We start from the raw sequence: 24812 nt of genomic DNA, 5'->3' as shown, positions 1-24812 counted from the left end.
AAATATTAAAATGTCTCACTAAGGTCACTTTTGTAATGAATTCATTCAAACCAAAAATAATCAAAAAGTATCTACATGAGCTTTGGGACAAAAGGAAAGCCAGTTACTTAAAAAAGCTAAGCTCCTGTGGGTTGACAAATGAAAAATCTTTATGTACTTTTTTTTGCAATTGTTTTGAGTTTCTAACTCTGTTGCAAGTTCCCCTGCCTCTACATCCCCTTTCCTGCTAGATTTCCATTGGGGGTTTCCTTATTAGTATTTGCAGAGTGGAAGATTGAGAACTTCCCACTGTGATCAGTGGGAGAAAAGCTGAAATCTTGAAATTGCTGAGTAGTTTGCAAGGTTCTGCTACAGGTAGAGTAGAGGGGTGGGGCTCCAAGTACCTGGTATTTCCTAACAAGGAATTGATTCATGGCTCCTTATTTCGTTTACGAGACCAGTCTCTTCAGAAAGACCTGAAATTGTAGTACATAAGACTATATTCTATCCTCCAATGTGATGGATATTCCAGTTGTTGCCGTAATGTACGGTAATTCTTCAGGCCTTTGTGGTAAGTGGGTGGTGACTTACTAAGGGTTCAATTGAAAAATCACTTACAATGGAAAACTCCTAAATTGATTCTTCAAGATGTATGTATTATCTGTTATTCCTTGAGAATCTGAGCCTGGTGAAGGTAAGGGATTGATCATTAATGACTTGGCAGTATGTGCTCTGGTCTTTTTTTGTGGGTTTATTGCTGCCAATATCGCAGAGTTACGTACAGTGGATGTTTGTAATTGCACATATTTGCCAGTATTACTTTTAAACGGGTTGTTACTACTATAACAACCCCTTGTCGATCTGAATGGTTGCTCACGTGAAGTAAAAACACCACCTATAATCGCCTCCCATGACAAGGCCATTGCAGCAGTGTCGGCGCACTCATGTTCCTGAGGCTCACATAAGGTTGTTACGTCATGTAAGCCCTGCGCCCAATCAGCCCTGGGGTCGCTGTCCCTGCCTTCGGCGAATGTAGTAGAAATCAAGAGCAAGTGAGCGGCCTGCCGCAGCTCTCACTTGCTCTTGATTATGTATACATCTAAAGGTGGGGACAGCGATGCCAGGGCTGATTGGGTGCAGGGCTCACGTGACGTTACAACCTCATGCGAGCATCAGGAACATGAGAGCCGACACTGTTGTAATAACATCGGCATAGGTGGAGATTATAGACGTTATTATATTCTCAGGGGCAAACATTCAGATCGAGAAGGGGTTGTCTCAGTAGTGGACAGTCTATTTAAGCAAAAAAAAAGCCACAGCACCATCTTATTTCTCTGATATCTTGAATACATATTTTTCTTGTTTACAGTGGAAAAGTGGACAAGTTGTACACCTTGGATGGACTGTTTCTGAAGATCTAATCTGCATTCAGGAAGATGGAACGGTGTTAATATATGACATATTTTGTGTATTTAAGCGTACATTCAGCATGGGAAACGTAAGTAACTATCCTGTGTTTTCTAACTAATTAAAACAATCTTATACTAAGGATTTTCTCAGAAACACAACATTTCACCCTGCAGAAACATTCTCATCATATTGATGATCATCAGCTTTCCTGGTAAAGAATATTGGTATCTAAGGATTTCTGCTACCTTTTGAACAAGAGGAATATATATATAATCATGTAATCAGTGGTGTAACTTGAAACTCATGGGCCCCGATGCGAAAGCTTCAACGGGGCCCCCAAATATTTTAAATCTTTAATAGCAATAGTCTTTTTCTATAGGCCAAATGGACTTTTACGGCCCCCTAATCTCCAGGGCCGGGTGTTATTGCAATCCCTGCATTCGTTGTAGTTACACCCCTGCTTATAATGTGTTCACATCCTGTTTCGTCCAGATGTGTCCGGATCCCAGAATTCCAAGTGGCAGAGTTCACCGACCGACCGCCATATTGGGACACTCAAGTGATGGGTGTCTCAATATGGAAACTGCTGGTGGTACCAGCCTCTTGCGCGGTACCACCAGCGGAACACCATCGCAACACACACACACACACACACACACACACAAACACTGTACAGCCGTATGCAACACACACACACACACTCTCTGTATAAGCCGTATGCACCACACACTGTATATGCTGTACGCACTACACACACACACACAGTGTAAGCCGTACGCACCACACACACACACACACACACTCTGTATACACCACACACACTGTATACGCCGTATGCACCACAAACACACACACATACACTCTATACACCATACGCAGCCTCTTGCGCAGTAACACCTGTGGAACATGCCACCGCCGGGATCAGCCGAATGATTCACTGACCGCTACCATCTTTGTATAGGAGGAGCTCATGCGCAGTTTTAATGTGACCGTCGCTGTAATAATCTTTATTTTTATATAGCGCTAACATATTCTGCTTCGCTTTTCAATTCACACACATGTCATCGCTGTCCCCGATGGAGCTTACAAGCTAAATTCCCTATTAGTATGTCTTTGGAATGTGGGAGGAAACCAGAGTGCCCTGAGGAAACACGCGCAAACACGGGGAGAACATAGAAACTCCATGCAGATGTTATACTTGGTGGGAATTGAACCCAGTACTCCAGCGCTGCAAGGCTGCAGTGCTAACCACTGAGCCACCGTGCTTCCCTCTATCTGTCTGCACAAAGATGGCCGTGGTCTGACTTACTGCGCCTGTGCGAATTCCGCGCAGGCGCATTGAATCATTCGGCTGATCCCGGCAGCAGATGTGCGACGTGTCTACAGGCAGAGGAAGCCGGTCACGAAAGTTAATTTTAAAAATTGTCTGTGTCTGACCGTGTAGGGAGCATACCACATCTCCTTGGCAGGGGAGAAAGCAAAACACAATACTGACATTACAGCAGGGGGTCACAGAGGATTCATTTTGTCAGGTAAAATATTTCACTAACTGTTTTTAAACAATATTTTACCTCACAAAATGTATCCTCTGCGATCACCTGCTGTAATGTCAGTATTGTCTTTTTCTTCCTCCCCTGCCCAGGAGCTGTGGTATGTTCTGTTCACGGTGTGATGCAGTGACCCATGTTGCAGCTAGGGGGCGCTGTGTGTGCTTCTCAGGATAAGCATGGAGGCTTAACTGTAATGGTGATAGTGAGATAGTGACTGGCATTATTGTAAATGGCCGGTATGTGTCGCAGAGGGAGTCTCCGCTGCCTGTAAGGCTACTTTCACACATCAGGTTTTTGCCGTCAGGCTCAATCCGGCGAATTTTCAAAAAAAAGGATCCGTCGCAAATTGTGTGTTTTTAGCCGGATTCGACTAGCTGATTTGGATGAGAAGAGAGAGAGAGAGAAAGAGAGACCCCAGAATGGAAAATGCATGCTTGGTTTAAAAAAAACAAAAACAAAAAACCCCCCCAAAAAACGGAATCCGTCGCCGGATTCCATCATTTGACGGATCCGGCGCCATAGGGAAAGCGAAAAAACGGATGAAACGTAAGGCCATCCATCGCTAATACAAGTCTATGAGGAAAAAAAAACTGATCCGGCGGCAACTTTTGCCAGATCTGTATTTTGCAAAACTCGCCGGATTGTGCCTGACGGCAAAAAATTGATGTGTGAAAGGGGCCTAAGCCAGTAATGTTGTTGTTCTGAGACCTGTAGTGCCACAAGTATCTGTGTAGTTGTAAAGGGAGGCTTTCAGGGTTAGTTGGAGAGCTGGGCAGGTCTGACTAACCAAATACACACCTCCCATCTATGGGAGTGGTTACAACTACATAATGTGACCAATGTGTGGTACACATGGGAGAGAGTGTGTAGGTCCTGGAAGGTTTGTGTGTTGGGAGATCCTGGGAGTAGGATCGGATCCCTGAATAGCACACAGAGGCCGTGGACCTGGGTGGCCTCTGTGTTGGACGGTCCTGGGAGTAGTCCTGAAGAGCACGGGGTGAAGCCATGGTTCTGCAGAGTTGGTGACGGCTACTGTGTTGGGGAAGCTACCGTCCTTCTGTGGGCCTGAGACTGTTAGGTGGCGTGGTGAGCAAGGCATCGTCCGGGACGGTGATTCCAGTTAGGCAGCTTCCCTGGGAACAAGGACTGACAAGGAGTCAGCGTGTGGAGCAGGAGCTCCAGGAAGGTAACCCAGAGTTGGGGAACTGTGTGCACTGACAGGGGGTCAGTTAATGAACTGTGCGGTCACCCATGGTAACTGGACGGAGTAAGGTCCAGCATATTTAGAGACTGCAACCTAATGTCATCTGTTAGTGCCTATTGTGTTCCATGAAGTATATAATGAACTGTGCATGGCCCGGTTTATGACTGCATAATAAACCGCATGGACTGTTTAATAAAGAAAATTGTGCCTGTGTGACTGAATTCCGTTTCCAAGCGAGTGTTCCCCAACACATGCAGTGAGCACTATCTCACAACGGTCAGATACAGACAATTTTTAAAATTAACTTTCGTTCGTGGGAAAACCCCTTTAATCCCTTCCCGACCTGTGACGCAGCGTATGCGTCATGGAGGTATCGCGTTCCTGCGGGTCGGGTGAAAGGGTTACCTGAAATTTCACCTGACTTGCAGGAACAGGGGAACTTGTACTTGAGCCCAAGGGGGGCTGGCTTTGCCCCCCCCCCCCCTGTGGCTACAATTACTCTGGTGACTTCTTTGTCACCACCCCCCAGATCTGATTGGAACTAGCGTCCATGTGACGCTATCCCTCCAATTAGATGTTGGGTTGCGGAGTGAAATATGACACCCTCGCTCTGCAGCCTGATCCCTTCCGTGGGAGCTGCAGAGCGATGTCCCTTCTGCTGCCGCCTGATTGCTGCCGCCTGCCATCCGGTACTCTTCTCTGCTGCCCTCCGCTCCCCCGCCGTCCAATTCTACCCCCCGACCTCCTCTCCCCCCCTGCCCCGGTGATCACCCCCATTCACCCCCCCTGGTGGAATGAGATAGATAGATATATGGATAGTTAGGCTACTTTCACACATGAGGTTTTTGCCGTCAGGCATAATCTGGCGAGTTTTATCATAGAGTTGTATTAGCGCCGCATTGCGCCTGATGGCCACACGTTTCATCCATTTTTTGCCAGATCCGTCAAAAGAAACTGTTTCCGGCGGACGGAGAAAACGTACAGAGGAAAGGTTTTTCTGTCCGGCGAAAAAACGTGCAACGACGGATTTGGCAAAAAACGTATGAAACTGAGATGTGAAATTATGAATCCGGCCTCCGAATCTGGTTTTTCATGCATTTTTTCCATTGAAATCATGCGCATTTTCCGTTCTCGCTCTCTCTCTCTCTAAAAAAACAAACGGATCAGTTGCATCAGTTTTTCACTATTTGTAACGGAACTGTTTTTTCAAAAATTCGCTCGATCCTGCCTGACGGAAGCAAACTGATGTGTGAAAGTAGCCTAACTATCCATATGCTGTATCTATCTACATCAATCCATCAGGCAGGATCTGGTGAATTTTTGAAAAAACAGATCTGTTGCAAATAGTGAAAAACTGATGCAAATGATCCGTTTTTTTGTGAGAGCGTGAACGGAAAATGTACATGATTTCAATGGAAAAATGCATGAAAAACTGGATTCGGAGGCCGGATTCATAATTTCACATCTAAGTTTCATACGTTTTTCGCCGGATCCGTTGCTGCGCGTTTTTTTGCCAGATAAAAACTCGCCAGATTATGCCTGACGGCAAAAACCTCAGAAGCGTTTTTCTGTACGTTTTTCCCGTCCTCTGGAAACAGCTGTTCTGACGGATCCGGCAAAAAATGGATGAAACGTGAGGCCATCAGGCGTAATCCGGCGCTAATACAACTCTATGATAAAAAATCGGATCCGGCGGAAAAAAAAACACTGATCCGTTTTTTTCAAAACTCACTGGATTGTGCCTGACGGCAAAAACCTGATGTGTGAAAGTATCCAGATAGATATATGGAAAAAGAAAACAAAAAGCAGCACCAAAAGAAGACAAGGGTGCAAAAAATCCTTCCAGGTATATACCAAACCTCATGCTATAATCCAAAAAATGAAGGCAGCATTCCAATAGGAAAAATAAAAGTTGTTTATTGGCCCATGTGCGACGTTTCAGTCAAGGATGTGGACCTTTCTCAAGCCAACTGCGATGACGTCGCGGTCACGCAACCGGTCACCCGACCGCGACGTCATCGCAGGTCCTACGCTCAATGCATTCTTAGGAACGGAGGCTGACGTTTGCACCGCTGAGAGCCAGGGTCCGTCGGAGGGTGAGTACATCCATATTTTTTATTTTTATTCTTTATTTCTTATATGAATGGATCCCAGGGCCTGTAGGAGAGTCTCCTCTCCTTCAGACCCTGGGAACCATCCAGGATCGCTCCCTGCACACGTCGTGCCCGGCGTATAAGACGACCCCCGACTTTTGGGATGATTTTCAGGGGTTAAAAAGTCGCCTTATACGCTGGAAAATATATATATATATTCGGATGCAAAAATCCTTTTTCAATGATATATATACTTTTTTTTTTTTACTTTGTCCCACTGAGGGACCTTCACTTTCACTAGCCGGATCGCAGTTGTAATCCATTGCAATACACTATTACACTAATACACTATTAAGTGCTGCACTGGCACAAGCCCCTGAAACTGTGCTCTGCGCATGGTTTGAGGGGCTTGCCATAGCTTGGTGACATCGGGTCACCATGTCAACGATCAGGCCCCCACAATGATGTCGCTGGGACTCCAATCGAAGGGCAATGGAAGCTCCCTATCGATGCCTGCCTTCTTAATGCTGCAATCAAAGTTTTTAGAGGTTTTTGGATGTTGTCAGTATGTCTAAGGTCGTTAAGTGCCCGCCGACCAAGACGTACTGAGTGCCTCCAAGGTCCGGAAGGGGTTAATGTCTAAATTGCTGGCAACAAAAATGAGTACACCCCTAAGTAAAAATGGTCAAAGTGTTCCCAAAGTGTCAATATTTTGTGTTGCCGTCATTATTTTCAAGCACTGCTTTCACTCTGTTGGGCATGGAGTTCACTAAAGCTTCACAGCTTGCCACTGGAATACTCTTCCACTCCTTCATGGCTGCATCACAGAGCTGATGGATGTGTTAAAGACTTGCGCTCCTCCACCTTCTGTTTAGGTCTGGAGACAAGCTCGATGAGTCCACCACCTTTTACCTTCAGTTTCTAAGGCAACTGAGGGTAAAGGTGGTCATCTTGAATGTGTGTAGGGGGTGGTTATGTTGGAATACTGCCCTGCTGCCCCATTTCTGAAGGGAGGTGATCATGTTCTGCTTTTTTATGTCACAATACAGCATTCATAGTTCCTTTATTTAACTGTAGCTCTCTACAACTTGCAGCAGTCTTGCAGCCCGAAACCATGACACTCCCACCACCATGTTTGACTGGAGGCAAGATACGCTTCACACCATCTGAACTAAATAAGTTTCTTCGTGGGACAGGTGTGGAATATTGATGTTTTTTAATTTTTTTGTTACAGGAGACAAGTATGTTTTGTTTTACTTCAAATAAAAGATTTTATACTTGCTCTGTGTTTATTTACAATACAGCTATAGGATTAGTAATGGATAGCTGTCTTATATATGCCTCAGCTTTACTAACCCATGGGCTTGATGTCACCAGACAATACATCAACCCCACAAATATTACCCAACTTGCCACCGCTACACAGTAAGTGGGAAGAGCCGGGCAAAGCGCCAGAATTGGCACATCTAATAGATGTGCCTCTACCGGGCTGCTGTTTTTAGGCTGCGGGGATGGGTCAATATTTATAGCCCCTTACCAGCCTGAGAATACCAGCCCCATGCTCTCTGCTTTAGTAAGGCTGGTTGTCAAAAATGGTGGGGTCCCCACTGTTAGGACTGGCGGAACACACCAAATAATAATTGGAGATGATATAAGGTGCGTTCGCAGTCCGGGGTCTACCGTGCAGCTAAGACACCTGTTGCTTGGTAATGACGGACTATATGGCGGTATAATGTGAGTACACACATGGGTTAGCTTCACCCGGTATGAAGGAAGCGAACCCTGTGGCGTCACAGGGCCATGATACCGCACAGAGAGTGCAAGCAAGGTGATACAGAACTCTGCCCCAAGACTCAGGGTAAGAGTCCCTCTAGATTTCTTGCGCTCGACACCGCCACTGCGGTGCCAGGGAAACTAAAGTGAATATTTACTGCACAGGAGTGCATGCAGCGCCGCTCTGGCAGCACCACTAACCACCCTAAACAGGGCCAGGAAAGTGCACTATCTGCGCACAGCGCCGCTCTGGCGGTCGCTGCTAACTGAATTCAGCAACTTGTGCAATTGTGCAGGATAGCACTGTCGGGCGCTAGGTAGATCTACCATTCGCGAGCAGGCAACAACACTAGGGATGGGAATGATTCGGAGCTTTCATCCATCGACAGACATTCATCCACACACACACAAGTTAATAAGTTTACACTAGCGCATGGAAACTTTTATAGCAGTAGTGCTCCAGGACCTTCCTGATGGTCCAGTAGGAGCCACAACAGGACCTGAGCATGTGACCGTCCCGTGGGCATGCTCAGTGTGGGAAAAGCAGGACTTAGTCCCTGAAACGCCTGGTCGCTGCTGAACAGTGCTGGCTATAACGGCAGAGCCTGGAAAGGTAGCAGTACCCAAGCGCACTGTATCATCTTGAGCCAGACTCTGGGATCGACGTCTCTGCTGACAGGTTCCACTGCGGCTGGAGGAGAATGGGAAACCGCAGTGGACATGGTTCGAGATTCCCCCTGTGCAGCGGTAGGAACTCGACACCTAACACCCACACCATTTTTTTTTTCATTAGTTATTTAAATCAAGGTAAAAAAACAGCATGGGTACCCCTCTATTCTTTATAACCAGCCTTGCTAATGCTGACAGCTGAGGGTTGCAGCTGTCAGTTATGCCTCGCTGGTTATCAAAAGGGGAAACCACGCCGTTTTTTAAATTTATTTGTAGTGCAGGCGGCGGCTGATGAATACTCCCATCATCAGCTGCTACACCTGCTCTCACTGTTAATAGCGGCTGCAGGTTTAGAGTAGTAGTCCTATAAGCCGCAGCCTGCTCTCACAGTTATCAGTTGAATATAACTCAACATTTTCCCCTGCTCGTCCTGCTCACCAGCATAACGGAGGCGAATTATGTGTGTGGTCTTCAGCACCCGTCACTGGGGAACAGCGCTAACTTACCACTGCTTCCCAGGCGCCGATGTGTGTTACACTGATGTCATCCGTGTGACATAAGTGTGTGCACGACATTTGCATCCCGTACTGCTGTTAAAAACAGACATGTCAGCGTATTGCGCCCACGGACACACGGTGCGTGGAAACGCAGTGACATGTGCACAGACCCATTCACCTGAATGGGTCTACATGTGTAAGTGTCTCCGGTACATGTGAAAACTGTGACCACACGTACCGGACCCACTGACATTTGAAAGAGGCCTGAGAGATTGTGAAAACGATAACGCCAAATTTACCACACCTGCTCCCCATTCATATCTGAGGCCTTGTAACACTGTGTCACATGGCACTGGGGAGGGAAGATGGAAAGTATTTTTTTGCCAGCAGTTTAGACATTACCGTAATTGATATGTGTTGAGTTATTTAGAGAGCACACCAAATTAACACTGCTACACAAGCTGTAAAATCACTATTTCACTTTTTATCGGTGTCCTATCTTCAGCGTTGTCCCATGAAATCATATAATAAAATATTTACAAAAATTTGAGGGGTGTACTCACTTTTGTGATTTTACTGTATTGTAAAAATTCTTCACAAATGCTTTAATGTTTGATAGTCACCAACATCAAAGCATTCCTATTAAATTCTGGCCCAGGGGTAGCATTTGTAACTAGCGCTAAAGCCCATACACTGTATGGACAAAAGTATTAAGACACCCACACATTACACCTAGAGAAGTTTTTATTATATCCCTAAAGCTATAGACATTATTGGGTTGACTCCCAACTTTCGTAGCTAAAACTGCTTCTACTTTTCTGGGAGGGCTTTTTGAGTGTGTCTGAGGGAATTTTTGTGCTTTCAGATAGGATATTTGTGAATTGAGACACTGGTGTTAGACTGGCTGGTAATTTCTGTTCAAGTTCATCCCAAAGTAGTTTGATTGGTTCGAGCTCTGGCCAAGTCAAGTTCTTCTACAACAAATTTGCCAAACCATGCCCTTTTAATGTTTACAGTCGTGCTGGAACAGAAATGGGCCTTCCCCAGACCCTTAGTTCAAAGTTGTAGAAAAAATAAGGATGGAGACAAGCGATTATACGGAAGAAGTCTGATGAATGCATTGGTGTGAACAGGGCACATACTCCCAATAATTATGGAAGAAGAGACTATGACTAAACTATATATATGTAACTAGAAAATTGTTTGAAGGAGGAACTCCATAATAGTTTGGATGCAAGGTTCCTTAACATGTATTTGACTGAAAATGAATTACGGTAATATTTTGTTTCCATTTCGCAGGGACACCGTTTTCTCACAGAAGTGGAACACCCTTTTAAATAACTGTACCTCGGGACTTATTTATTGTTTAAATCAGAAATACACAGAAATTACTGATTAGGCAGAAGCTGACCTTCGATTTTGGGGGTGACAGGTTCCCTTTAATGAGTTTGTCTATTACTTTGTCATTGATGACCTATCCAACCTCATTTGATACCATAGGTTGTCACTATCCATCAATAGTGACGTCCTAATCGTATCAAATTCTGTGTCATCCCTTTGTGTTCAAACTCCTCACTATACCCCTGGATAAAATCCTTGAGGGGTTAGGTTCCACAATGGGGTCAGTTGTGGGCTTCTGCTGTTTAGGCACCTTAGGGGCCCTTCAAATGTGACATGGTGCCCACAATCTTTTTCAGACAATTTGTGTTCCAAAATTCAAATATTGCTCCTTCCGTTCCTAGCCCTGCTATTTGTCCAAATAGAACTTTCTGACTACATGTGTGGTATATTATATATGTAGCTATTATGGACTACTAGTCAATAATTAAGTGCATAGCCATGTAGTTAGTGTGCTCCACTCGTGAGTGATGCCTCCTAAGTCACATAGTTCCAATACGATACCTGCTTATACCTACTGTTTATCAATCACCCATGACCGCACCACCACGAAAGAGGGCATCCGCCCTTCAAGGACAGGAAACTTAAAGGCATAAAAGGCAGCACCTCCCCCACGCATCAGTTGGTTTCCTGTTCTTGACGGATGAACCTCTTGCAGGTATAGCTGAAGATCAGCAGATGGGTGACTGTTTTCCCAGGGCCGGCTGGTCCGTTCATGCAGCAGTATTTACCCTGCCTTAGGTTATGTGGGGTCTATGAAAGCGCCACAGTGCATGACGCAAGTCCGGGGCGTTCTCTGTTGACGTGGCCGGGGCGCTATATTATGAAGTGGATGGGGCGTGCACATATGACACAGTCGCCAGGGTGATGCGGCCAGGCAATTCCGGATGATATGATCTGCCTGAATGATGCACAGGCCACATGATCAACCTGCTACCCTTTAACTTTCGGGGGTAAGTGAGTCGGGGGGGGGGGGGGGGGGCACGCAGTAGCTCTGCTCCAGCATTTCAGAGATGACCAAAGCATTGATCGGTGCTTCCTTGCCCATTGTTGTCTCAAGGAGAATGATGTACATGAGCAGCAGCAACAGCTTGTTGGGAAGCCGCAGTAGCAAGTGAAACAGCATCGTCCCTGTAGCATTACTGGCGGCAGACATGTGGATGAGAGACGTGAGAGTTCTGCAGGCAGTGGCAGATCCAGTCAGAGGAGCTTCACAGAGTGGACAAGTCTCCAGCCTCTCAAGTTGGTCTTTCGGCTACGATGTGTCCCCCTCATAATCCAGTCGATTTGATTTCCTCACACTAGTAAGTGATCTTCGTGAAAGTTCACTCGGTGACGTAGCCTTTCCTTTTAGTAATTTTTGTTGCCAGGGAAATAAATATACAGCAAAGTCTAAGCCCAAGGATTGTGTGCTTTGCAGTGTGTATAGACCAGACTGTAGCAGAGGAGACCTCTAGCTTTGCCACCAACCTACCGTAATCGATTTCCCATAAAAAGGATCATAAGGGAGAGAAGAATAAAAGGGCTAGGTTCCCAGGGTCGAATGTGTCTAGTATTTCAAATAAGGATGTCCACTCCTCTGAACTCCCCGTCAGCCTCCTCCTCTTCAGACGATAACACAGGTCATCTGTTTCCCTATAGAACAGATGGACTGACTTGTAAAGGCAATTAAGACCACAATGGGGATAGAAGAGTCCAAACCCGAAAATTTGGTTCAGAATATTGTTTCTAGGCTTGGACCAAAAGAGGTGTAGGTCATTTCCTTTAAATGAAAAGATCCGCAACTTGATACATAAGGAATTACCCCAAAAAAGAGGCTCCCTCCTCCCGTCATTTAAGAGACATCCTTTTGGGTGAGCCTTCCTCGTCAAGCAGGAACAAAGCCCCAAAACTGGATGAGCCTTTAGCAAAGGCTTCTAGAAAAATCTCTCTCTCCTTGGAAAACATGAGGAATTTAAAAGACCCCCTTTACAAGAAAGCAGATGCCTTCCTTAAAGGTACATTGGACGTTGGCAGGAGCCCTAAAACCGGCAGTGATCTTTAATGGTCTGGTTGGAAGCCCAGTTGAAAGATAAAACAACTAGAAACGGCTAGAAATGCTGGTTAGGGGACATCCAGGCTAGAACAAAATTGTGTGCCATTCCGTGTGAGGGAGAATACCAGTTTGACCTAGCTTCTGATGATGTTTTGGAAAAGGCTAGCAACGCTGAGAAGTCTCCTAGCTTGTACATCCCATCTCACAAGCGATCCTCCAGGAATAGATAATTCGCTTGAGGGAAGAGGTTTCATGGTCATGACCTCCTCCCAGGATTCCAAAAAACCAGGCCAATGACTCCAAGCCCAGGTGAGCGGACAGCTTTTGTCCTCCTTCTCGGCCTGGGAAGAAATATCAGGGCGTAGTTGGATTCTTCGCCTGATGGAATCTGAACTAAAGATGGAGTTCCACTCAGTCCCACAAGGAAGGTTAATGGAAACTCCTTCTCGGTCTTTGACAGCAGAACAACAGACATTAAAGGCAGAAGTCTCAGAGCTGGTGCAGAAAGTGGTCGTATTGGAGGTCCCCTTAAGAAACCAGACTGCTCCTTTAGTGCATTAATACATTTGAATGGCCTGAAAAAAATCCTAAGTATCCTTCCTTTGATGATGGAATCCGTAAAATCTGCAATAAAATTACTCTTCCCGGATTGCTTAATGGCAGTTTTAGATCTGAAGGATGTTGACTACCATGTGCCCATACATGTAGAATACAAACATTACCTCAGTGTTGCGGTAGTCATTGGAGGAGTAGTCAGACATTTCCAGTTTAGAGTACTCCCATTTGTCCTCACTATTGCCCCTCATGTCTTCACCAAAGTAGTGGCAGAGGTCATGGCCCATCTCCGGGAAAAGAATGTATTGATTGTCCCATATTTGGATGATTGTAGTCAATTCAGTCAGACATTGCACTACCCAGATAGAAAGAGTAATGTCCACCTTAGAATTCTTAGGTTGGCTATTGAATCTTAAAAAAAAAAATCAAGGTTAGAGCCTCTAAAAGTACAAAAATTTCTGTGGCTTCTGCTGGACTCAGAGGGGCAGCAGTGTCGTCTCCCGGCAATAAAATAGAAAACATCCAACACCAGGTGTTAAGGGCCCTGAAGTTCCCCACCATGTCTCTTAGAAATGCAATGTCACTTCTAGGTTCACTGACGTCTTGCATCCCGGCAGTCTTGTGGGCCCAGTTTCATACTAGAGCCTTACAATTGGATGTTATGAAACAACATTTCTCTTAGAGGACATCTGGAAGGAAAGATGACACTATCCGCTTCATCAGTACAGTCCCTCCCTTGGTGGCTGGTTAGCACGAATCTGTCCAGGGGGGGGTTCCCTGGGTGAATGAGATCTCATGGGTGGTTATTAAAGAGAACATGTCATCCCCAAAATCGATGGTGAGGTAAGCTCACCATCATCAGGGGCTTATCTACAGCATTCTGTAATGCTGTAGATAAGCCGCCGACGTTACCTGAAAGAGGAGAAAAAGACGTTAGATTAAGCCCCTGATGACGGTGAGCTTACCTCATCATCGATTTTGGGGGTGACAGGTTCCCTTTAATAATCCAAGGGATTTGGACAAGATATTTTTCATCAAACTTGAAGGAATTGCTTGCAGTTGAGTTGGCAGTAAGAAGACACCTTGTGTCCCTACAGGGTCATCATATCTAGATCCTCTCCTATGATCAGGTGATGGTGATCTACATAAACCAATAGGGGAGAATCGATCCAGACGCTTAATTGAGGTGACAGATTCCAAATAGCAGGAAGTCATCGCCTGTCATTTACAGCTCTTCACATAAGAGGCAAAGAAAACATCAGGGTGGACTTTTTAAGCTTTAATCAACTAAGGCAAGGAGAGTGAGCGCTAGATCAGTACATCATCAGCCAGATAGTTCAGGTATGGGGCTGTTTGGACTCTAAACATAGATCTCTTTGCCACCAGGTTGAAAAGGAAGGTAAAAGGTAAAAAAATGTCTTTTCTCGGAATCCCAGAGAAGGCTCCCAGTGGGTAGATGCCTTCTTAATTCCATGGAAATTCAACCTGGCATGCTTTTCCTCCAGTAGCCCTCATCCCGCTGGTAGTAAGGAAGATCAGAGAAGACAAAACAAGGATTATCTTAATTGTTCCCTTCTGGCCCAGAAGCCCATGGTTATCATTGTTGAGGACAATGTCTGTCTCCGACCCGTGGATGATCCCAGAGCTTCAGAATCTCCTCTCTCAGGGACCAATCTAACATCCACGAGTAGCCAATCTTCATTTGATGGCTTGGAATTTGAGAGGGCGCTGTTGATGGAAAGGGGTTACTCTCCCAAGTTACTTGAGAAGAAAGTTATCCACAACCAAACCTTATGCCGGAACATGGAGAACATTTCTAACTGCCTCAGGATCAAGGATTGAGGATGGGGCTTCAGTGAATCATGCTCTGGAATTACTACAGCAAAACCTCGAGCTATGTCTATCCACAGCACCCACAAAGTTCAGCTGTCCGCTCTGGGCACCCTGTATAAATGTGATCTAGCACAAAATTATTGGGTATCTAGATTTATTAGAGCTTGATCCAGATCCAAGCCGATCTTAAAAGAAAGAGTAGTGCCGTAGGATTTAAACCTAGTCTTACCAGCCATGGCAAATTTACCATTCGAACCCACTGATTTAGCAGCTGCCAAAGATCTTTCCCTTTAAAACAGCCCTTCTGGCAACTTTAACATCTGCCCAAATGGTCAATGACCTTCAGGCCCTTTCCAGAGTTTCACCATTCACTTAGTTTCTGGAAGACAGAGTAATTTTGAAACTTGATTCATCCTACCTACCTAAAGTAGTGCCCCGGTTTCATAGATTATAGTAGATAGTTCTTCCTTCTTTCTACTCTACCTCAAACAATCATAAGGGATAAAAGCTTCATACACTAGATGTTAGAAAATGCCTGCTATTGTACCTCTCTGTTACTGACTCCTGGAAGAAGGATAGTTCTTTGTTCGTGTCCTTCAGGGACCCAGGAAGGGGCTTAAAGCTTCAAAGCACACAATTGTTAGGTGGATTAGGGAGTCCATTTCTTTAGCTTATTCTGCAAGTCGCAAGGTGGTTCCAGAACGTCTGAAGATTCACTCTACAAGAGCCGTGGCAACCTTCTGGGCGGAGAGATCGGTCGTCTCAATCAAGCAGATCTGTAAGGCAGCAACCTGGTCTTGCACTTTCTATAAGCATTATAGTCTGGATGTGAGTTCGACCTCCAACCTCACCTTTGGAAGAATGATGCTCCAGGCTGTGGTCCCTCCCTGTATTCTTACTTGCTTTGAAATTCTCTTGTTATGCTGTCATGGGTGATCAATAAATTGTTACTTACTGGGAACGGGATTTTTCACAACCCATGACAGCACCCTTATACAAATTCTCTCCCATCGCGTAGGGGTGAGCACTTCTTTCACTAGTGTATAAGTTCACATTTTTTGATTGTGATTTGTGGTGCAGGTAAAACTTGTGTTTTTTTTAAAATTACCATTGGAGGTCTTCTCGTGCTCTTTACTCCAACCGACTATTACGCCAATATTAATCTTTTTGCAAAGTTAGCAATCTGTTCACGTTCAGTTGGGTGGTTCCTTTTTCTAAGGGTTACAAGTTGACCAGTGATTTCTCATTTTTCCTACAAAATGTACAAAACCATTTTTTTAGGGAGCGCATGATGACGTTTGATAGAAAATGCCTAAAAGTTACACCATTCTAAAAACTACACCCCTAAAAGTATTCAAAACCACATTTAAGAAGTTTATTAACTCTTCAGGTTCTTCACAGGAATTGATGCAATGTGGAAGTAAAAAATGAACATTTTTACTTTTTTTTTCACAGAAATTTTACTTTAGCCCCAATTTTTTTATTTTCACAAGGGTAACAGGAAAAAATGGACCCCGATATTTGTTATGCAATTTCTCCTGAGTACGCCAATACAACATATGTTAGGAAAGCTACTATTTGGATGCATGTCAGGGCTCGGAAGCGAAGGAGCTTCAGTTGACTTTTTGAACACAAAATTTACTGGAATAGAGAGCGTACGCCATGTCGCATTTGGAGAGCCCCTGATGTGCCTAAACTGTGGAAATCCCCCCCAATTTACCACATTTTGGAAATTACACCCTTCAAGGAACTTTGTTAGACTTGTGATAAGTAGAGATAAGCAAATGTTAGGAAAACGATCACCCAATCCAAATTTTCCATATTCGTACCATGTTCGTGACGATTTTATGTTTAACGATTGTTCCCAAACATATTCACTTATCTATACTCCCATTTACTCCAATGATGTTTGGTGAATATTACATATACGGCGATCATAATCCGAACCGAATATTGAAATATTCGCCCATCTCTCGTGGTGTGAACTTTGAACCACCAGGTGCTTCACAGAATGCAAAATTGTGTGGAATAGTTAGCTGATGCCATGTCTGGTTTGGAGAGCCCCTGATGTGCCTAAACAGTGGAAACCCCTGACAATTAATGCAAGTTTGGAAACTAGACCCCTCAAGAAGTTTATCTAGACGTGTGGTGAGCACTTTGAACCCCCAGGTGCTTCACATAAGTTTTATAACATTGAACTGTAAAAATGAAAAAAAAAAATTTCCCTTACAACTGTTGGATTAGTCCCACATTTTTCATTTTCAGAAGGGAAACAGGAGCAAAATGGAACGTACAATTTCTCCTGAGTAGACCAATATCCCATATGTCGTTAAAAGCTACTTTTTAAAGCACAGTGCCCAGCTCAGAAGGGAAGAAGTTCCATATTGAAGTTCATATTTTGCTGGAATGGTTTGAGTGTGCCATGTCACATTTGCAGTTCAATGCTCAGAAGGGAAGGAGCTCTATAGTGCAGATTTTACTGTTGGTGTTTGAGGGTGCCATGGCCCACTGGGAGAGCCCCTGAGGTGCCAGAACAGCAGAAACATTGATGGGTAAAGACAGTAATAAAAGTAGACCTAAGTGAAATCTCTGCAATTCTCTAGACACCAAGCCAGATCCATCAATCCATGGCACCCATAATTTATCAAACTTAGAGATGGCTCGCCTTTTTAGATAATGCATCTTTCCAGGTTTACCAGCCAATTAATTGTATTTATAAATTCTGGGATCGTGGGCATCTGGTCAAATAACCATTTCTGGGCTATTAATTTCCTAGCCTTATAAAGCATATGTGACATTGCTATCTTGCCATGTTCATTAATGTTCAAATCCTCAACATATCCCAATATACATAGAAAGGGAGAGGGATCCACATTAACTGAATAAACTATGTTAATAATTGCTAGTACTCCTTTCCAGAAAGACTCCAAATTGGGACACGTCCAAATCATATGTATCATATCTGCTAAGCATTTTTTACATCTAGTACAAATGGGATTTGGCCAAAACCCACTGTTATATAAAAATTGGGGAGTCCTATATGCCTGATGTAACACATATAGAAATTTCTAGCAAATGATTTTATTTGATAGGGCCTAGTACAGCTTCCCATTTTTCTTTTCCATGCATAGGGTATTTTATTAGGGTCAGACCCAGCAGCATGTTATATAGTAATTACATCAAACCACTAGAGCTATGTGAGCTGGCTATGCTCTGTATTATATTTTGATGCACACAAGCATCTAGATTGAGGTCCTCTGATATGCATGCTTAAGTTGGAGGTACTTAGAAAATTCAGAGTGGGGTAGTTCAAATTCACCTTGTAGCTGTTAAAATTAAATTCCTTAATTGAGTTGCCTGTCAACAGGCGAATGAATCTATTTAGTCCCTTTAAGCTCCAGTTTCTAAAGCCTTCTAATTGATACAGATTGGAAAGATATGGAGTATCCCAAAACGGTGTGAATAGCAAAATCCCATGTATGCCATGTAGTTTTTCACCATCCACTAAAGTTTGTGAATTAACAGTATAGTTGGAGTTTTTCTTGTAAAGGTCTTAAATTTATGTGCCTCCAATGCTGCTTCATACGGGTTATTTAACTTAAGATTATGTTGAAGTAAAAGACATTGAGATTCCCCATCCCTTGGGTCATCCCAGCCACAAACATGTTGCAGTTGAGCTGCTATGTAATAGACCCACAGATTTGGAACTGCCAGGCCCCCCATCGTTTTATTTCTTTGTTTCTAGCTTAAATTGAGCGGTTTGCCTTCCCCATATTAAATCCCTGAATGTGCGATAAACCTTGAAAAAATATCTCCGTGTTAGCCGTACTGGAGAGTTATGTAGTATATACAATAGCTGTGGTATCCAGGTGTTCTTGACTAGGTTAGCATGCTCCACCACTGATAATGGAAATTTGGACAAAGTCCCCAATTTTAAATTTGAATTTCAGTAATAATAGGTTAAGATAAAATTTCTCAGTCATTTGCTCTAGCTGTTACATTGATGCCTAAGTACTTAATTTCAGAAACCACTTGTAGACATGATCCAATATAATGACGTACATTATTATCTTTATTGTCCAATTGAAGTAAAACGGATTTGTTCCAATTTATCAGTAAGCCTGAGTATCTCCCAAATTTTTCAATTGTCTCCATTGCTACGGGTACGGACCTGGAGGCTTTGGCCAGAAATAGTAAAGTGTCATCAGCATAGAGTGCAACTTTTTCCTCTATACTCCCTCTACGAAACCCCACTTTGTCTGGATGTTTTCTAATAATTGCAGCTATTGGGATGATGGCCAACGCAAAGAGCAGGGTAGACGAGGCACCCCTGCCCTGTTCCCCTACCCAAACCACAGGGCGATGGAAGACCCCCATCCACCGTTATTCTAACCACCATACCACCGTATAACAATTTAACCCATGAGATAAAACTAGAGCGCTCATACCAAATTTTCCCATAACTACCAATAGTAACTCCCATTCAATAGTCAGAGTAACTTAGAGTAAAAAGTGAATTGTTGGGTATTAGGATATGTAAGACGCCACAAGGATAGTTCTGCTAAAATCTCTCCAAACTTAGTAATGGGGGTAGTCTCTGTAGTAATATCGGATTTAAATCTATCCCAGTATGGATGAACAGTATTATTTAAATCTCCCTGTAGTGCAATGAGGTTGGTGCAGTGTGACAGACAGGCAGTGACCCAGGAAAGTTCAAAACAAAATCTCTTTTTAATGTTCAGCGTACTCAAACAGAAGAAAAATGATATCCTCCGAATCGCAGCTGGGAAACAAGACAGTCCGTATCTGAGACCAGTTGCCATGGGTGACTGCTCCGCTGTGTACGCTGAGGGGTGCCAGATCTTTTGGCTCCGTGTTACTTCACACAGGATGAGGCTTTGCAGAGCGACCTGCTCTGCCATTTGCAAACCAAGACTGACACACCCAACCCTATTCTGCAAGGTTTTTACTCAGAATCCGTGGCCATAGGCCACTTGTAAGACCAAGCTGGGATGAAGCAGACCGCCCCACTGCCATCCTGTAGTACGCTTCAAAAATAAAAGCCCATGGCTGGTTTTCTTAAATCTGCCTTGGGGGACACATAGCGACCCTCGCATATAACCCCTGTCACTGCCTCACACTCTCATACACTTATCAATAAGTGATGCAATATTTTTCATCACAGAATTATAAGAAGGGGGGTGTACACTGCAATAAGTAATAATTTCTTTTGTAAATATTTTCCAATGAATGCCTAGAAATCTACCCTCCACATCTATCTTGGAAGAGATCCGTTCAAAGGAGATGGGTCTATGCACTAATACCCCTTTAGAATAACTTGAGAAAATGGAATGAAGGCTATGAATGATCTACAAATAATTCATACACACACTTCTGTAATGAGATTATGCTAATGTTCTATGGAGACCTATGACGTGGGTCAGAATGAAGACAAACACGGTATATCACAGTTCAAGATAGAGATATATATATATATCTCTATCATAAATTTATAGTGGTAAGATGAACTTAAGATGACTGATGCAAACTGCAGCTTTACAGATAAGCAAATAAACCGTCTCAAGAATATGCAGATATTAGAAGTACAGACCGAGGGTGCAAGTAAAAGTCCAGCAATGCAGAATCCAGAGGTCAGAGCCCGGGATGGCTCCTAGTAGAGGGGCAGACCGTAGCGGAGGTGGGTGCAGAGCAGGTGTAGAGTAACAAAGTCTTTCCGGTGGTACGTAGATCCAGAAGCAAGTGGGGTATCCCGAGGAGTAGAAGAAACAAGCAGGTTGCAAGTCCTCGAGCTTGGCAGCAAGTGAGATACAAGATACACAAGCAAGGTATAGTGTGCAGAGTTCCTTTATATATGCAGCAGACAGGAAACAAGGAGTATCAAACAGGAAACAAGATGGTCCCCATGAAGCCAGCCACTTCATTTTGGGGTAAGGGCAGAATCCAACAGAACTATGGGCAAGAACAGACAAACACAGGTATGCAGTCTGTCCTTACATTACTCTCCTCTTTAAAGATGTCCTCTGGACCTTCTTATATCTGGTTTATTAGGGTATCTGCTGTGGAATAATAATAATAATAATCTTTATTTTTATATAGCGCTTACATATTCGGCAGCACTTTACAGTTTTGCACACATTATCATCACTGTCCCCGTTGGGGCTCACAATCTAAATTCCCTACCAGTATGTCTTTGGAATGTGAGAGGAAACCGGAGTACCCAGAGGAAACCCACGCAAACACTGAGAGAACATACAAACTCTTTGCAGATGTTGTCCTTGGTGGGATTTGAACCCAGGACTCCAGCGCTGCAAGGCTGCTGTGCTAACCACTGCGCCACCGTGCGGTTCCTGTGGAACTGTCTGATCAGACGAGGAGCGTGAATATTTTGTATTTGTTCCCAGGAATTCTCCTCAGACGAATACCCTTGCCACTTTATAAGATACTGGAGACATCTCCTATGAATCCGAGAATCGATGATGTTCTCCACGATGAATTCCTCCTGCCCATCGATGAGAATTGGATCAGGAGGAGCAGATGTGCGCCCGGAGAAAGGATTTGCCACTACCGGTTTAAGCAGGGAAACATGAAAGACAGGATGTATTTTTAAAGAATTAGGCAACTTGAGTTGGCAGGCTACAGAACTCACTATACTATACAGAACTCTTGTACGAACCAACATATTTTTGCCCCAATTTAGATGTTGGAACTCTGAGTTTCAAGTTCTTTGTTGAGAGCCAGACCATGTCTCCTACCTTGTGTGGGTACTGGTTTACGGAATCTGTCTGCTGCCTTCTTGTATCTTTCTTGTACTGTGGCCAGCGTCTGTTTCAGAACTTCCTGATTCTGCTGCAGAGACGAAATGTTGTCGGCTACTGCAGATACAGACATGTCTATCGGAAGTCGAGGAAGAATGCTGGGATGATATCCCTTATTAGCAAAAAATGGAGACATTTTGATGGATGCACTCTGAGTTATTGTACGTGAATTCAGCCAGCGGAAGCAAACTCACTCAATCATCTTGTAAGTGACACACATAGCAACGCAGATATTGCTCCAAAGTTTGATTGGTCTGTTCAGTTTGGCCGTTAGACTGCAGATGGAAAGCAGATGACAAATTTACCTTGATGTCCAGAGCAGCACAAAAATTTTGCCAAAATTTTGAAGTAAATTGGACCCCTTGATCAGATATTAATTCATCCTGGACTTCATGAAATCGAAAAATATTTTGTACGATAAGGTCCGCAGTCTGTTTGGCCGTCGGTAACCCGGTACAAGGAATGAAATGAGCAGCTTTGGTTAATCGGTCAACTACTACTAGAATTGTGCTCTTTCCTTGGGATGTAGGCAACTATACGATAAAGTCCATTGATGTAGACCCCCAGGGACGAGATGGGATAGAAAGAGGTAGCAATAGTCCAGTAGGCGAGGAGCGAGGAACTTTTGATATGGGACATACCTCACATGACGACACATACAGTCGCACGTGTTTTTGGAAAGTTGGCCACCAAAAGAAATGAGACAAAAATTCTTGAGTTTTCTGAACTCCTCTATGACCAGCGATCTTAGAGTTGTGCATTAGTTTCAATACTCTTAATTTCATTGTTTCCGGGATATACAGACGTTGTCTCTGAAACCAAAGGCCGTTTTTCAAGGTTAAATTTACCTGATTAGATGTGAATCTGTGGCGTAGGCCTCCTTAATATCTTTTAATAGATCTTGATTATGCAGCACACTTACAAAGTTTTGTTCTGATAGTATGGTCCTTGAAGGCGACACTGAGGTTATGTCATCCGAATGAATCCTGGACAGAGCGTCTGCCTTCCCATTGCGAGAGCCTGGTCTATAGGAAATAATGAAATCAAATTGGTTAAGAAACAGATTCCACCGAGTTGTTTGGGTTTGACACCTTGCCGATCTCATGAATTCAAGATTTCGGTGATCCGTGAGAACAACAGTCTGTTGGGATGCTCCCTGTAGCAGATGCCTCCATTCTTTGAATGCGGTTATAATCGCCAACAACTCTTTTTTTCCCAACGTCGTAATTCTTTTCTGCAGATGACATCTTTTGGGATAGAAAAGCACAAGGGTGTAGAAGATCTTTCTCGCCTGTTCTCTGCGAGAGTATGGCCCCTATAGCACAGTCCGAGGCGTCCACTTCCACTATGAAGGCCCGATCCAAGTCTGGATGCACGAGAATAGGGGCCAAAGTAAATTTAGCCTTCAATTTAGAAAATGCTAGTTGTGCCTGTGGTGACCAAACAAACGTCGTCTTCTTCCGAGTCAATTGAGTGATGGGCGTGACGATCTCACGCCCATCACAAGTTTTTAATGAACCACCTGTAAAAAATGGCGAATCCAATGAATCGTTGGACCTTTTTCACAGACCTGGGAATTGGCCACTCTTGAATAGCTTGTGTCTTGCTTGTATCCATGCTGAGGCCCTGGGGAGAAATAACATAGCCCAGAAATTGCCTTTTCCGTTTTGTGAAACTCACATTTATCCAATTTGATGTATGAATGGTTTTGCTGTAAATGATCCAGAACCATTCTCACGTGCCGCTGGTGATCCTCGATATTGCTGGAAAAAATTAAAATGTCATCCAAATAAATCACAGCAAAAATATTGAGTATGTCCCTAAATATATAATTTGCCAGATGTTGGAATGTAGCCGGTACATTGTGCAGACCAAAAGACATAACGAGATACTCAAAATGTCCATAACGTGACTGGAAAGCTGTTTTCCACTCGTCCCTGGGGCGAATCTGTACTAAATTGTAAGCACCACAGAGATCTAATTTTGTGAAGATCTTGGCGTGTCGCACCCTCTCGAGTAATTCGGGAATTAGTGGAAGTGGATAAGAGTTCCTAATAGTAACCTTGTTAAGTTCACGGTTGTCAATACACGGTCGGAGAGAGCCATCCTTCCCTGCTGGGGAGGATGATGGTAGTATAAATCCCTTTGCTAAGTTCTCGTCAATATACTCTTTAAGAGCTTTTAATTCAGGTCCAGAAAAGGGATAAATATTCCCAAATGGAATCGAGGCACCAGGGAGTAGTTCCACAGGGTAGTCGTATGGTCGGTGTGGTGGCAATTTGTCTGCATTTTTTTTATCGCATACATCTGCAAAATCTTGATATTCAATTGGTAATTTTATCTCAACTATAACTGCTGACCTGACTGAAGTTAATTCTCCAGATGATGTTTGTGTACTTGGAAACTGCAATTCTTTAGTCTTCCAATCGATAGTGGGATTTTGCCGCTGTAACCATGGCAACCCTAGAATTGTAGGGAAGTGAGGAGAGGAAATTGGCAAAAATGACAGTTTTTCAGAATGACCTGCTCCCATAAAAATTTTCAGAGGTGTTGTTTGAAAGTCTACTGGCCCAGATACCAACAGAGACCCATCTACGGTCTCCATTAACACCGGGGAACGTCTCTTCTGCAAGTGTATACCATGTTTTTTAGCGAATGCAATGTCCATGCAATTGCCGCTAGCCCCAGAGTCAATCATGGCTGTACTAGTAACCCAACAGGATTGCACCCAGATCGTAATGGGATTAGTACAAAGTGAGTCTGAGATTGACGTAGCAGAACTTATTGAAAATACTTCCCCACCCACAGGTGACGATGCTACTGAACATGGAAAGTCTGGATTTTCGTCTGACATCACTTTCGTGCAAGAAATTGACTGAGAGCATACAGAAGAGACATCGGAAAAGTCACATTCGATTACCGCAGCTGCGGACTTGACATTTTTTCCCGGACAGACCGAGATGTAGTGACCCGATTTTCA

General features: G+C 43.9%; 1 protein-coding gene across 1 annotated transcript in view; it reads left to right on the top strand.

The window, feature by feature from the left end:
• Nucleotides 1–24812, top strand: part of VPS16 (VPS16 core subunit of CORVET and HOPS complexes) — a 412925-nt gene that overhangs the window by 67524 nt on the left and 320589 nt on the right. Inside the window, exon 4 of the mRNA XM_069733839.1 lies at nucleotides 1349–1477. Within this exon, the coding sequence (XP_069589940.1) occupies nucleotides 1349–1477 (129 nt within the window). The remainder of the gene's footprint in view (nucleotides 1–1348; nucleotides 1478–24812) is intronic.

Source organism: Ranitomeya imitator, chromosome 7 (assembly GCF_032444005.1).
Source record: "Ranitomeya imitator isolate aRanImi1 chromosome 7, aRanImi1.pri, whole genome shotgun sequence".
In the NCBI taxonomy this organism is placed as follows: domain Eukaryota; kingdom Metazoa; phylum Chordata; class Amphibia; order Anura; family Dendrobatidae; genus Ranitomeya; species Ranitomeya imitator.
The sequence above is the reverse complement of the archived record's forward strand: the minus strand, read 5'-3'. Positions and strand labels throughout refer to the sequence as shown.